Source organism: Dromiciops gliroides, chromosome 1 (assembly GCF_019393635.1).
Source record: "Dromiciops gliroides isolate mDroGli1 chromosome 1, mDroGli1.pri, whole genome shotgun sequence".
NCBI classification, from domain to species: Eukaryota; Metazoa; Chordata; class Mammalia; order Microbiotheria; family Microbiotheriidae; genus Dromiciops; species Dromiciops gliroides.
Window position 1 is genome coordinate 209,377,514 of NC_057861.1, and position 16,935 is coordinate 209,394,448.

The following is a 16,935-nucleotide window of genomic DNA, read 5'->3' on the forward strand; positions in this document are numbered from 1 at the left end:
AGTTGGGATTAAGTGACTTGCCCAGGGTCACACAGCTAGTAATTGTTATGTGTCTGAGGCTGGATTTGAACTCATGTCTTCCTGAATCCAGGGCCAGTGCTCTATCCACTGTACCACCTAGCTGCCCCCATGTGTTTTTTTTTCTAGATCTCTGACTAAGATCTCATTTTACACATTTTATAAAATGGTTCTCAGATTTCATATAAATGTTCAAGGTAATAAATGTACATATTAGGTTTAAAACAGACTATATTTAACCTATGTAGATTTCAGGGGAAAAAACAAAGGACTCAGTATGCCATAAACAAATAATTATTCTGTATTGAGTTCTACCTTCCTTCAGGATCATAAAGTCTTCCAAGTCTATAGTAACACCCTGTGCTTTGGACCACCTTTTGAAGAGAATTTAATTTGAAGTTGCTGGTGGGACAGCCAGAATTTCCCCACATACCCCACAATCATTCTAATAAATCTCACATTAAGATAACTGGTCTCTATCCCCTGTTGACAGGGAAATGTACTGGCAGTTTTTAGAGAGTCAATGTCCTTCCCATGGGACCCATACTAGCCTAATAACTCACAATAATAGAAGAAAGGACAATCTACCCTCCTTTTAATACCTTATATCGTGCCTTTAGTAACTATTTGTGTCTCCCATTTGATGGTAATACATGATTCTCTTCTCCCAAAGATCAAAAGAGTTGACATTGCCTAGAACATTCTGTTTCTCTGGACAGAGAGCTGGATTCCAAGCTTCCATTAATGACTTTTCCCTCTCTTCTACCCCAACATACATAGAAGGTGGGGATTTAGGAACTCATATCATTCAAACCACATGGTTTCCCTTTCCATGGTTGACTGTTTTTCTTCTTTATAGATGTCACATGGTCAAACCCTGTTAGCCTTGGGCCAAGAATTTGGCATCCAGGAAGAAATTCTTATTTCAATCCATGTAGAAGCATATCTGTCATCTGCTAACTTACCCCAAGTTAATCTTTATATACTAATGGAGGAGAGGGAAAGTTTCCATCCCTAGTAGCCCAGTCCATTCCTGGCTCATTTGCTTTCACAGAAACTATCCAGAAGAAAGTCAAAAGAGAAAACAGGAAAAAGAATTCATTAAAGACAAAATTTATAGACCTATGTGAAGGGAATAGCACCTCCCATATTGTCTATCCAACCACAGTGAGAGAGAACTAATTCATTAGGGGCTATCAGTAGTCAGTGAAATCCAATTAGGAGCTTCCCTTCATCTTAATGTCTACACCCTCCACAGGGATGTATTCTCAAAACTGAAGACTTATTTCCCTATAAACTTAAAAGGTCCTTGAAATAGAGCTTAAAGGGAATTAAGAGGCCAGATGCCCCTAACCATTCACCTTACAGATAAGAAAATTGAAACCCAAGAGACTGTAATTTACCCAAGATCATATGTTATAAGCACCAGAGGCAACCTGAGATCAGGTCTTCTGACTCCAAAGCCTGCTGTCTCCTTCATTAGAGAACTCCTTTGATCAATCCCAACATATGCTTATAACACATGCTAATTTTACTAATAGGGTTGCTATTCTTCAGTGTGAGGTAACAGAAAAAAAGGTAGCAACCCTTACCCCAATTACATGAAACCCAAATACACCCTTTGCTTTGTGGCTGTAACAGCAGTAGTAATTTATAAGTATCACTTCTTTCTGTGACTTCCTCATAGCTTCATGTTATGCTTGGCAGCCTGATTCCTCTATTACCAATTTCTCTAATCACTAGAGTATTCCCAAACAATTATCATGGAGATAAAATAAAGTGTCCTTGAAGTTCTTTATCATTCTATCAAATCCATATGCAGCTAATCCTCCATCCAGAAATTGGCCAGTGGTTGTTTCAGTGCTAGGAGGGTGATTGCTTTCCTGAACTAACTTGTCAGTGACACTGGAGGCCCTCCTTATCTTCCTTAGAAGAATGTTGGGACAACCAAATGAAATAATTGACATGTGTGTCATTTGAAATATTGGGGGGAACCCTGTCTCTGTTCTAAGATATTGGGGAACTTAGCTGGGGTTTCTAATATATTGCTATTTTTAAAATTAGACACTATTGCACCAGTTTTGGGCATTAAGCATGTATTAATTATATGAAATTTTAATAGAGAGAGAGCACATGGCTCTAAATTAGAGTTCATAAGCCCTACATTACCTAGAGAGGAGAGTGATGGGGATGAGTGGCTGCCTCCTCTAGCATCCCAGCCCAGGAAAGAGAGAGCCAGCTTCCTATGGACCAGAGGAGAGGTGGCCCTTACACACTGTTCCAAGCTAGTTGGATAGGATCATTCAAATCTATTGGTTTACTGGACCTGAAGGTGGTCCATATTAAAATGAGCTGTAAGTGCTGAGCTCCAGGTCAGAAACTTTGCTCTGAGGACAAAGGCTTACAGGTAGGTGTGGTTTCTATTGTCTACTGAGTGTTTGACTCAGACTGATCTCCAACTCTACTGACCTTTGGCTGTCTCTGAGAAACCAACCAGAGCTCCCAGTTGGGGGGGGGCTTCTTGGGGCCCCCCCAAAAGCCATCAGCAACAATTATTTTCTCACACATGAAACAGCTTTGGAAATGGAAATGCATCACAACAATAAGAACACTGATAGCAATATGAATATTACTTTAATTATGATGGTGTTTGTGGTCAAAATCTGAAAGTCTTAAGGAATTTTAAATATTTTTTTCATATTTCCTAGTCTTTTAGATTATCAAAATTATTGTGTCTTTTTGTTATATGCTGCCACCTGCCAATTTTCCAAAGAATATACTGTCTTGTTTTCTACCTCTTTGTTAATCAGCACATCATTTGACATATATAGTATTATGTAAGGAATGTATGAAACACGCGCATTTTTTTAATTAATAAAGAATTTAAAATAGTAAAAGCATCAAGAATGTATAGGTAAGCATTGTTGAAAACTAGTCAGATAAAAATAAATGAGTTCTGTGGGGACCAATTTTTAATTGAGGAGTGCTAGCTAAGTGGCTCACGGCAACATTGGGGCAAGGAAGGAGACCGGCAGCCTCCCTCAAAACAGAACAAGATTTATTTTAACAAGAATGAACTTAAAACACACACACACACACACACACACACACACACACACACACACACAAACAGGATTGGTAGGATCAAGGGAAAGGAAATAAAATGGGGAAAGGGAAATTATAATACCTGAAAAAATATCACCGCCCAGGAATCAGCTGAAAATACGCAGCAGAGCACCTGTCCCTTCCACCTAGAATGCCCAATTCTCCTCCCCCAAACCTAGAAACTCCCCACACAGCCCCAGCCAATGGGATGGCCGCTCTGACAAGTCATATGACTGCCCTCACTAGGCTTCCAATCATTATAATTTTGCAAGGGCCACGTAGTGGTGATGAAGTGAGGTGCCAGAGCCCTGGCAACGGTTTGCAGAGTCCCAGGCCAGTGTGCGCCGAGGCATAAAAACCTCAAATAATAATTAATTCTTTACAGTTCCTACTTGACATTTATCCATAGAATACTCTAAAACCATGTAATATTACTATGGCAGTGTATCGCTGATAATCAAGTACTGCTAAAAGAAGTGGTGATGATAATTGGCAGTATTTAGAGCAATTCAGTATGAGGGACAAAAGTCTAAACAACAGAAGGTCTTATAAATTTAGAACACTTGATTTTTTTATAGCACTATATTTGCCTCATAAAATAACCTGAAAGAGTATTTTCTTTCTCATTGTTTCAGAACAATTTTTGTAGTATAGGTATTAATTAATTGTTAAAAATTTGAAACGGTTATCCTGTGAATCCATTAGGAACAGGAGTTTTGTTTCTTGTTTTTCTTTTCCCTTTAATAGTACTTTTGCATCTACTTCTATTTCTTTTATGAGACTGAATTATTTAAGATATGTACTTGGTAGTATGTTATTTTTTAGAACAAATGTCAAAACTTTTATATTTTTCAAAATAAATTATTTTGGCATATAATTGGGATTAATAGGTTATGATAATTTTATTTCTTCTAATACTATAGTGATCTCATCTTACTTTTTTATTTTTTGTTTTTGGACAGGGTTTTTAATCTTCTTATTAATTATATTGATTAATGGTTTAGCAATTCTGTTACTTTTTTCCAAAGAACTAATGTATAGTTTTCTTTTTTTATAGTCTTTTGGGTTTCTGATATCAATTTCTTCTCTAATTTTCAGGAATACCCCTTTAGGGCTAATTTTGAGCTTCTTTGTTTGATATCTAATTTTTAAACATACATTCATTTCAATTCATTAATTTCTCCCTTGTTATTCTGTTGCATTTTTAGTGATATGTGTTTCTTCCACTTAAACTGTATTACCAAAATTTTAGCATATTGTACCAATATTATCATCAACTTGCACATAATAACTTGTTCTTTAATCCATTTATTATCAAGGATTTCATTACTAAGTAACTATTTAGATCTGTCATGCCAGGGATTATAATTTTTATTTTGCTATGCTGAATTAAGAATAAGTTTAATGTTTGTGCCCTTTTTATATTTCTTGAAATTTCCCCATATCCTAACTTATCATTCCTTTTTGAATACATTTTACATGGTGTGAAAAATATGTATATCCCTTACCAGTGCCATTGAAAAAGGGACATAAATTTTTCCTCTCTCATTTCTCCAGAAATTTGTCCAATTTTATACTTTTCTTCTTGATTGTCTATAAGATTTGCCTAATTCTTAGTCATTAAAGTCTCCTACTATTATTGTTACTAACTACACCCTGTTTGCAATTTGTTAATTTTTCCTTTATGATTTTAAAGGAAATAATCTCTGGAATATGTAAGTTTAATTTTGATTCCTTAAAGTCTCTTAAAGCATAATTTAATTTTCTTCTCTATATTTACATAGTAAAATCTTTTTATATCATCTGGTGGAATGATTGCATTTTTTTTAAATGTACCTTCCATTGTAAATTTTGTTTCTATTGTATATGTATATACTTTTTAGATGTATTTTAAGTGCCATTTTTGATTATTTAATCCATTTATAATTAAAACTAAACAACTATGTCTGATAAAGGTTTCTCAGTTATATATAGAACTGAATCAAATTTACAAAACTATAAGTCATTCCCTAATTGATATTGGTAAAAGGATATTAACAGGCAGTTTTCAAAGAAATCAAAGCTATCTACAATATATGAAAAAATTCTCTAGATCAGATAAATGTGAATCAAAACAACTCTGAGGTATTACCTCACACCTATCTGAGTGGAAAATATAGCAAAACCATAAAATATTGGATGTTGGAAGGGATGTGGGAAAACTGGGGTGCTAATCCACTCTTTTTGTTTTGTTTTGTTTTGTTCTGTTTTGTTTTTTGTTTTGTTTTTGTGGGACAATGGGGGTTAAGTGACTTGCCCAGGGTCACACAGCTAGTTGTAACGATTGGAATAACGCCACCTGCTGGATACTTACTGTAGAAGAGTTCTGCCCATGAAGGGAAGGTCTTTGAGGGCAAGACCAGGAGTCAGGAAGTGACGCGGACTAGTGGTCGCCAATAAATTATAAGCTTTAGCAAGAGTTAGACTTTTAAGCATTTATTAAGGAGAATAAGAATTTGGTAAAGAGAGAGAGAAAGGCCTAGATTTCTATCTATTAAAGGGAGAGCACATTTTTAGCTCCCTTCTCCGCCAGCGTCCTCAGGAAAGAGCCCCAGAGTCAGCGCCAGTCTCTTCCTTCCTCCTCCCACTAGTCCGCGTCACTTCCTCCTCAAAGACCTTCCCTTCATGGGCAGAACTCTTCTACAGTAAGTATCCAGCAGGTGGCGTTATTCCAATCGTTACATAGTAAGTGTCAAGTGTCTGAGGCCAGATTTGAACTCAGGTACTCCTGAATCCAGGGCTGGTGCTTAGTCCACTGCGCCACCTAGCTGCCCCCGTGCTAATCCACTCTTGGTGAAGTTGTGAAAAGATCCAACCATTCTGGAGAGCAATTTGGAACTATCTCTCAAATGTTTCTTTTCTCTCATCCCCTCTATTTTTTTTTTGTCATTTTCTCCTTTCTGAACATTTTCATAAGAGAGATTTCTTTATCTTGTTCTATTTAGTAAAGTTGTGTGTTCTGAACTTTCATTCTATATATATATATATATATACACATACACATACATACATATACATTCGCATCTCTATACACATATATATAACATGTGTGTATATTTATATACCATTTGTACATATGTATAGTATATATATTCATAATGTTTACAAATCAAATACATATACTTTCTATATAAACATTCAACTCTCTTTTTTATCATGAAATAAAAGTTATACAATTTTTGTAGTAGAAAAAAACTTGAAAAATGTAGTTGTCCATTGATTAGGGAATGGCTGAACAAATTGTTGACCATGAATACAAGAAACAGTGAGCATGATTAATCCAGAAAGACTTCAACAAACTAATATTAAATGAAGTAAGTAGAGCCAAGAAAATAACAATGAAACAAATGAAAATTTAATGTAAAGTTACAAAGGAAAAGCACAGTTTCAAAACAGGTATATGAGAAGAAACATCACCATATGACTTTGTTTGGAAGGGTGGGATATAGGTGTTCACAGGTATGGAATATTTCATTAACTTTCAGATTTTTCTTGATGTACTAATCAATTTTATTGATTTTTCTCTTCTTCCTACTCTCTCTCTCTCTCTCTCTCTCTCTCTCTCTCTCTTTCTTTTAGCAACAAACATTTATTTTATTTTTTCCAGTTACATGTAAGGGTATTTTTCAACATTCATTTTCATAAGACTTAGAGTTCCAAATTTTTCTCCCTCCCTCTTCTCCCCCCTCCACAAGATCCCAACAAGGTTATATTTGTACAATCCACAAGTGATATTTTTATCAGTTCTTTCTATGGGGGTACATAGTAAGCTTCCTCATTAGTTCCTTGGGATTGCCTTTGGTCATTGCATTGCTCATTGAACAATACTGCTATCACTATGCACAATGTCCTCCCAGCTCTGCTCACTTCACTATACATCGATGTTCATTAGTCTGTTCAGGTTTTGGGGGCATCATCCTATTTGTCATTTCCTGTAGCACAAGATTATTCCACTACAATCCTATAGCACAGCATTTTCTATCATTCCTCAATTGATGGACATTCCCTTGATTCTCAATTATTAGCCTCCACCAAGAGTTGCTATAAATATTTTTTGTACAATTTTCCCCCTTTTTTCTTTTTCATGATTACTATTGTTAACTCTTTCCCTTCCATCCTATTCCCTTCCCCATGATATTTATTCTATTATCCAGCTTCTTTCATCCTATCACTGTTCAAAAGGGATTTGCTTCTGTCTGTCTCCTCCCCCACTCTGCCCTTCCTTCTTTTGCTCCTCTTTCTTTATCCCCTTCCCCTCCTATTTTCCTGCAGGGTTATAGAGATTACTCCACCCAATTGAGTGTGTACATTAGTCCCTCCTTGAGCCAATTCTAATGAGATTGAGGTCTTTGAGCCAATTCTGATAAGTGTTAGGCTCATTTGCTGCCCAGATTAAATACATTACACCACCCAGTTGGGTGAGATTGAGGTCTTTGAGCCAATTCTGATAAGTGTTAGGCTCATTTGCTGCCCAGATTAAATACATTACTCCACCCAGTTGGGTGTGTGTGTGTTAGTCCCTCCTTGAGGCAGCTCTGATGAGTTTAAGGTCTTTGAGCCTTTTCTGATAAGTGTAAAATTCATTTACTGCCCTGCTCCTCTCCTGCACCTCTTTTTTTATTTGAGATAATCCCCTTGGAGATGAGGAAAAGTATAAAAATGCAGATAACATAAAAAGATGTCAAAAAAGTTTCAAAAAGAAATTGCATTTTTTTAAGTGAGGCAATTGGGGTTAAGTGACTTGCCCAGGGTCACACAGATAGTAAGTGTTAAGTGTCTGAGGCCAGATTTGAACTCAGGTACTCCTGACTCCAGGGCTGGTGCTCTATCCATTGCACCACCTAGCTGCCCCTGAAATTGCATATTTTAAAACACCTAATTTATTTGTAATATTAGTACATTAGAGAAGGGGTGTAATACAATATATTCTCACTTCTAATATCCATATTATTGACTTTGTAGATCTTGCTTCCTATCCTCTTTATACCCTTTATTTTTCTACAGTATTTTACACCTCCTCAGCCCCTGACTTTCATTATATAATTAGAATACCAAGGTAGTATTGTTTAGAGCAAAGACCAAAAGAAGAAAGGAAGCAAAGCATGTTTGTTAATCACTAAAAATTATAACTCTAAGGATTTCTTTAAAATATTTTGATTTCTACTCAATCTACTTACTGTGTACATCTCTTTTTCACATTTTTGTTTTAGAGCAGTCCTGCTATTCTATAGGACATCTTATCTACTGACTTGCAACCAGCATGTAATATAAAGATCCCACTATTGGAATAATTGTCTTTTAAAATGTTTCTAGCAAAGAGGAATTCATGCCTACATACCTGATTTATACTCCTCTCTTTTGATTCTTTCATTTCTTCATACTTGCATTTCCAAAGAGACAATGCTGACTCAAGTAACTCAACTTCTTTTTCCAAAGATGAACGCATTCTAGGAAATTTCAAAGCAAAATATTTCTAAGACCACTAAAAATCACTTTGCATATATGGTTTTAGTAACTCCATCTTCTATTTAGACACATTTAAGTTATACTCTAAGATTAAAGGTTAACTCTAACCCAGAAATTTCATGATAGAGTATGCACACCAAAGAAGTGAAAGACCAAAAAAGAAATCTACATATACAAAAACATTTGTCACAAGATATTTTGTGGCATCAAAACATTGGAAGCAAAGTTAATTTACATTAATTGAGGAGTTAAAGAAACTACATATACAATTGTGCATTTAAAAAAATGAATATGAGGAATTTACCAAAATATTAGACTTGTTTAAACTGTTTCAAATCAAAGTAGACAGAACCAGGATGATAATATGCACAATAAGTACAATAAAAAGTATGGAAAAAGGTAACTGATCTCAAAATAAATACAAGAACCAATACTGAATCCAGAGTACAGGAAACCAAATGCCAAATATGCCAAATTCAGGAGACACTAAGAGAGAAAGTTGCTATTTTGATGACTTATTTTTGCCTATTTTTCTTTGCTTCAAGGAACAGTCCTGGATAAGGAGAGTTACAAGATAAGGAGGAAGATCATATGGGGAAATAATCATACTACATCAAGCAAAGATAGTGGTAAAATTTGAAATGAAAAGATTTGACCCTTAAAATAGAAATATATATATAAATCAATAACCTTTAGATAGACAAATAGATCATAGGTACAAAGATAGAGATATACAAATTTTATATTTTTATTTGACTATTTGCCCTTAATAAATTTCCAGTTATGCTGTATCACTTTGGCTAGAAGATGTTTCTGAGATTCCAGGATTTTGCTACCAAAAATGCTAGAAATATTTTCATATATATGGATTTTATTTCTTGGAGTATATGCTGCCTATAGGGGAAAGCAAAGTCAAAGAATTACTACAATTTAGTCACTGTTTTTCATAAATTACAAAATGTTTTCAAAAGGTTGAACCAAGCCATACCTCTAGCAATGTACTAGTGTGCCTGTCCTCTCATAGCCTTTCTGATATTTTCCATTATGATCTTTTATCATATTTGGCAACTTGCTAGCTATAAAATGAATCCATCAAACTGTTTTATTTCTCATATTAGTGATTTGTTATAATCTTCACTTCAATTATTAATGGTTTCAATGTTTCTTTAGATAACTTTTTCTTAATGGTCTTTGGCAACTTATTTATTGGAGAAAGACTTCTGTTTGAATATTTGGTTTTAATTCCCTCTATTTTTTATATCAAAGAATCAGAGATTTGATATAAATTTTCCTATTTGTATCTACATCTTATCATATCTTTATTGATTTGATTCATGCAAAACAACAAAAAATTCAAATTTCAGGTAATCAAATATGTCTTTTTTTATCTTTTATGTTCTTTCCTCTTCCTTGTTTGGTTAAATCATTCAACTTTGTGCTACAGTTACAACTGATATCTCCTTCAATTATACTCCAATTTTTTGTTAATGATTTCTGTCACTTGATATTTATAGTTACTCATCTGATATGTATTGCATTATATGATATAAAATCCTAGTCTACAACTATTATTACAAAAATGCATTTTGTTTTTCCCCAACAGTTCTTGTCAAATAGAGCTTCACTCCTCAACTATGTGTAATTACGGGGTTTATTGAACTCTGTTCCAATGAGTTAGTTTTTATTTTCCCAATCTAATCTATCTCACATTAGCTTCTGCTCATTTTTTATTTGTCCTTAAGGAAGACAGCTAAATATTTTTAATAAGTTAAATCAGAGCTAATACAGAGAAAAAAATATAATTCATGAAAAGCAAATTGTATATAAAAATCATGCCCTGCTTAAATCATTTATTTTTTGTTTTGATTTGATTTGGCTCTTGTTTTTGTTTTAGGTAGGCACTTAATCATTCATTAATACTAGCCATATTACCAAACTGTACTTCACCAGCATTTAGCAAAGAAAAGTGTATATCTAAAGTCATGCAGCAGAGGGCACTGCATAAATACAAAATATTTTGGCCTAATTAAATCATTCTGCATTTCAGAAAGAGTTGCAGAATTAACTCATTCCACATAGATAAGAATTTCTAATCTTCCTCTGTATTGTAGTTATGGATTTTTTTCATTAGTACCATGAAAAGGAAGTTACCAAGTTAAAACAGGGTTTACATGTTTCAGAAAGATTATTTGTTTTTAATTTGGTAAGCAAAAATTTAACAAGACATTGGGTATTGGCATAATAAAGCTTTTCCTCATGTAAAGTAGCAGTTTTCAAATCAGTCTGCTGGAGTCATCAAATGTTATGAGTGTAAAATATATGAAAACAATAATTGCGCAGGCAGCATTTCTATAGCAAGATGTCATGTTTGCATATGATCTAATAGTAGTTTGTCAACTGTTATAATCACAAAACATCTTAAAAACTAGAATTAATCAAAGTATGTCCATAAGCTGAAAGTTCGTTCACCAATAATTATCCAGAAAGAATGATTTCATATTTCAAACATAGACATTCCTTTTGAAAATATTCTACCCACCATATTGTTGAGGGTGAAATTTTTATTTCTCAGGGCATAATAATTAACTTAAGCTCAGGTCAACATGGGAAAAAAATCCTAAAGATCCGGTGCCAATTTTAAGTTAATAAGAATTAAATAGATGTTAAAATTAGATCCCAAAGGGCAAGTAATTAATGAATAATTAACATATATTTATTAAGTGCCCATTGTGCCTATGTACTAAGTGACAGGGATACAAAAAGAGGCAAGATTTACTTTTTGCCCTCAGAGAGTTTACAATATAGTGGGGGAAACAACATGCAAACAAATATTCACAAAAACAAAGTATATACTGGGTTAATAAGAAAAAATTAACAGAGGGAAGACACTGGAATTAGGAAGGGTTGGAGAAGGTTTCCTGAAGAAGGTTGCATTTTAGGTGAGACTTAAAGGAAGCCAAGGAAGTCAGCAGTTGGAAAGAAAGGAGAAAATTCTAGGCATGGGAGAGAGCCAGAGAAAATGACTTGGCAAGAGATATCATGTCTTGTTCCTGGAACCACCAAGAGGCCAGTATCTGAATGGAAGAGTGTGTCTCCAGGACTCAGGTGTAAGAAGATTGGAAAGGTAGGAGGGGGCTAGGTTATGAAGTGCTTTGAATGCCAAAAAGTACATTTTGTATTTGCTCCTGAAAACAAAAGGAAGCCACAGTAGTTTATTGAATAATAGGAGACAGGGGCAGAGGGGAGATGGGGGGAGGCAGGAATTTAACACAATTGGGCCTGAACTTTAGGAAAATCACTTTAGTGACTGAAGGGAATATTGATTAGAATGGAGAGTGACTTAAGGCAGGTAGACCCAAAAGCAGGCAATTTCAATAGTCCAGGCATGAGGTAACCTGGGCCTGCACCAAAATGGTAGCAGAGGAGATAACAGACTATATTTGAATGGTGTTTCACAGATGAAATTGTCAGGCCTTGGAAACAACTTGGATATGGGGGGGGGAGGGGTGAGAAATAATGAGGAACCCAGGATGACTCTTAGTTTATGAGTCTGAGGGACTGGGAGAATGATGTTGCCCTCTATAGTAATAGAGAAGCTAGAAGTTGGGAAGGGATTAGGGAAAAATATAATGAGTTCTATTTTGGATATTTTGAGTTTAAGATGTCTAACATATCTATTTTGAAATCTCTGAAAAGCAGTTGTAGATACAAGATAGGTGATGAGCTCAAAAATTGGGACAGTAAAGGTAGATTTGAGAATCATTAACTTAGAGATAACAGTTATATCCATGGGAGCTGATGATATCACCAAATAGTATAGAGAGAGAAGAGAAAAGGACCCTGGACAGAATCCTGATGGAAATCTATTGTTAAAGGGCATGATCTAGAAGAATTCAGCATAGAAAACATAAAAGGAGCAGTTAGATATGTAGAAGGAAAACCAGGAGACATTGGTGTCCTAAAAACCTAGAGAAAAGAGAATATCAAGGAGGAAGAAGTGATGAACAGTATCAAAGGCTTCAGAGAGGTGAAGAATAAAGGTTGAGAAAAGGTCTTTGAATTTATCAGTTAAGGGAAAATTAGTTATTTGAAGAGAACAGTTTCAGTTTCAGTTAAGTTCAGAAACCAGATTGTAAGGAATTAAGAAAAGAGTAAGATGAAAGAAAGTGGACTCACCCTATTGTAGACAGCCTTTTCTAGATTATTTGTTTTTAGTATTTCCCTCTCTATTGACTCCTTCCTACTTTCTACAAACATGACAATGTCTCCCCTATTCTGAAAAGAACTTTCACTTGTTCCTTCCATCATTGCTAATTATCATACTATTTCTCTTTCAAAGGGCAGAAGAGAAATAGAAAGAGAGAAGAGGGGCAGCTAGGTGGCGCAGTGGATAGAGCACTGGCTCTGGAGTCAGGAGTACCTGAGTTCAAATCCGGCCTCAGACACTTAACACTTACTAGCTGTGTGACCCTGGGTAAGTCACTTAACCCCAATTGCCTCACTAAAAAAAAAGAGAGGAGAAAGAATGCAATTGGATTACTTGAACAAGTAGAAGCTAAAAAGTTAGCCTTGGTAAGGAATAAATCCAGTTCATTATATGAGATAGCAGTGAAAGATGAGAAAGTAGTAGAAGGCACTTGAACAATAGATGACCTGGGGAGAAGAGAGAGTTCATGGTGAATGGCTTCAATTGTTTCTGTGAAATATGAAACAAGGTTCTCAGCTTAGAAAGGGGGAAGGAAATAGAACTCCCAAAAGGTTTGAAGAGGGAAATAAAAGTTTGGAAGAGTTGCTGTGGAGAGTGGGATAGTAAGTTAATAAGAGAAGAGTAGTAGGATGACCTAGCAGCAGTGAGGGCCCAGTTGAGATTATGTAACATGAACTTGTAGTGGACCTAATTGAAATGAAGGGACAAAAGGTGTAATTGATCTAAGGCTGAGGTTTGTGTAATCTGCAATATGATAAGGAATTATTTCAGTCATGCAAAATTAAATATGCATTACACAATACTTATAGTATTAAAATTAGTAACGAGTTTACTTTTTCTCTTCCACACAAAATAAACAGATTTACACATTGATGTGTTTATTTTTAACATAGGAAAAGGCAAAAACCATATATGAAATCTAAGGTACAGGATGATAAGTGACTCAATGGCTTTTTTAAAACATGATTTTCTTCATTTCAAGTAAAATTATATTCTAATTATAAAACAGTAAAATCAAATTTAGTTTTTACTGACACACAAGGCCACAAAATGATCATAGGATCAATTCACTTTAAATTTTTGAGGGATCTCTGAGTTGACCTATTCCAAACTGTTTCTCTTATATGAGAAATCTCTCAGAGAATTAAAGTCAATTGTGTCCAAGTTCATACGAACAGTTCATGGCTGGGCCAGGGCTAGAACTCAAAATTCCTCACTAGCTAACAAGTGCCCTTCTAAATTAAATAATAAATTTAAAAATGAATGCAATTAAGTATGTCTGGAATGAATCTGCTTTATCCTATGGAGTAGAGAGATGGGGAAAAAAGAAGAGTAGAGCTCTAAATTATAAGGTAGAAATAGGCATTCTATGTGAGAGAAAACAAATATTTTAGAAAAGATACAGGCAAAGGTTATAGTTAGTTATAGGAACAATTCTGTTTTAAGAAAAACTGCACCAACTATTTATTTCAAATATGACATATTGAGCACAGATAACCTCCTTGAATCAATAAATCAAATGAATGCATAGATATCTCTCTCTCTCTGTGCTTCTTATCAGGATTGGAAGCACAGATGAATACAGGAAAGGAACTATGCTTTCTCTACTCCCATAGCTTTTCCAGTTCCTCTACCTAGGTGGTCTTTATGCAGTTGGTCAGGAATTCATAGATGTATTTCTATAAGAAGGGTTCTGGGTAGCAGCTTATAAATGGTGACATTCTATAAGCAATATTTTTTTAAATCCCCATTTCATAGATGGGGGAAAGGAGTTTCTGTAAGGTTTCCAAGATTGTAATCCATGTCAGATTTGGGATTGGTTTCCTGAATCCTAGTCCTGGGCTCTTCTGATCAGGATAGACTAGTCAAGGCCACAGATGTCTGTGGAAAATTAAAAGGGAATGTTCCTCCAAGCAGAGAGTAACAAAAAATATATTCAGTATTGCTCAATACAAGCCACCCACTTACTAAGGTTTCAGGAGGAGAAATTTAATGATTAGGAAGATTTATAGTCCTAACACATACTATATCCTTGGGAAACATTCCCTTGTGATGGGAAGAAAAAAGACTGTAATTGTCTCATGTGCATTTAAGCTTAATGTTGATTCATGGGTCCAGAAGCCTTGAGTCCCAATAACCATAGGACAGTTTCCTAAATAGAATAAGGAGAAAACAAATTCTAAATCACAGCCTATTTTTATTCTTTCTTCTACCTGTGTTGCATTTATTGGTGTTATTCTAAAGGAGATAATTTTACTTTTTGTAGGAGTTGTTAATTTTTGGTGAGAGATGCCAGTGATTTTGGAGAAGATTAAATACATACTTAGATTAAGTTCTTTTAGAAGGGAAATAGGTTCAAACTAGGAAAGACAACTACAAACTTCCTCCCACAAATGTCTTCAACACTAATATTGACCTGGAGTGACAACACTATACTAATGGCTGTACGACAGCTGGTTGGATATGTCAAATAGACATCTCAAATTCCAAATGACTAAAAAAACTTTCTCCCGAAAATCCACTTCTTTTCAAAATGTTCATGTTATTGTCAAGGATACCACTTTCCTTCTAGTGACCCAGTTCACAACCTCTATGTCATCTTTGATTCCTCATTCTCATTCATCCCACATATATAATTGGGTACCAAGTCTTGTTGACTCAATGTTCAACATCATGTCTTACATTATTTTTCTATATTTACATGACCACTGCCCTCCTCACCTGAACCATTGGAAAAGCCTTCTAATTGATTCCCCACCTACTTTTTCAATAGTCTAAACCAGCCTCTACATGTTTACCAAGCCATATTAAAAGTATAGACCTTATCACTTTATTTCCCTACTCAATATAATTCAGTAGCTCACTATTACCTCTTGGTTAAATATCAATTTTTCTATCTGTCACTTATGTCCTTCCCAACCAGGCTCCACTCTATTTTCCTAGGCTTATTAAATATTGCTGTCCACACATTCTATAGTCTGGCTAAGTAGGACTTTTTTTCTGTTCCTCTTGATACATGAAATTTCTTTTCTCATCTCCATAACTTGGTCCAAGCTATCCTGCATCCTTGGAATTTATACACCTTCATATCTGCCTCATAGAATTCCTAGATTGCTTCAAAGTTGAGCTTAAATATAACTTTCTATATTAGAACTTTCCCAAACTCATCTACTGCTTCTACCTCTTCCCAAAAATTGCTTTCAATATTTTCCATTTATTTTGCAAATATTTATGCAACTAGGTAATAGAATGAATAGAGCACCAGCTCTGGAGTTAGGAGAACCTAATTTCAAATCTGGCCTTAGACACTTACTTGCTTTGTGAGCCTGTGCAAGTCATGTAACTCTGCTTCAGTTCCCTCACCTGTCAAATAAACTGTAGAATGAAATGGCAAACCACTCCAGCATCTTTTCCAAGAAAACTCCAAATGGAGTCAGAGTCAGACTGAAATGACTCAATAATAACATGCAAGCTAGTGTTATTTAACTGTAAAGAATATTAGCTCATTGATGTACCTGTTTCATTTTTGTCTTTACATCCACAATGCCTTGCACATAGTAACCATTTAATAAATGCTTATTTTTTTATTTTTAATAGATTCTAGATGTGATTGTTAGGGGAGAGGGCCAGAGTTTGACATGCACTGACACAAAAGAATGAATTTCAAAATGTTCAAAGAAAGAGTAGTCAGATTCTATTAGGGAGATTGGACCAAGAAGGTTGAGATCTCACAAGAATGAAACCATTAAGATAGAAATAGAAATTATTTCAATGAGGGGAAAAATTGCTTAAAGAGATTGATATGACTATACAGATGGCTCATTAAATAACTTTGATTTTAAAGGACATGTACAAAAGATGTTAACAATGGCATGTAAAGATGATGAAAACACAGACAGGTGTGATTCTGTATCTCCTGTTTAAATTGTGTTGTGAGTAATAAAACCTAGAAGGATATTTTTGTTGTTGTTTTTGTTGATTTTTTTAAGCTACGGAGGGAAGAAGGATTTAAGAAGGGAAAACAAAGTCAGAAAGCTAAACCCTTCCACTCATTTATTTTGTTTTCTCTCCCAAGGAGAATAAAGTTTGCTCTATGCAGG

At 34.9% G+C, this 16,935-nt stretch overlaps 1 protein-coding gene across 1 annotated transcript in view; it reads right to left on the bottom strand.

Moving 5' to 3' along the window:
* Nucleotides 1-16,935, bottom strand: part of CCDC102B (coiled-coil domain containing 102B) — a 693,652-nt gene that overhangs the window by 660,409 nt on the left and 16,308 nt on the right. The window contains exon 3 of the mRNA XM_043976186.1: nt 8,501-8,609. Coding sequence (XP_043832121.1) covers nt 8,501-8,609 — 109 coding nt within the window. The remainder of the gene's footprint in view (nt 1-8,500; nt 8,610-16,935) is intronic.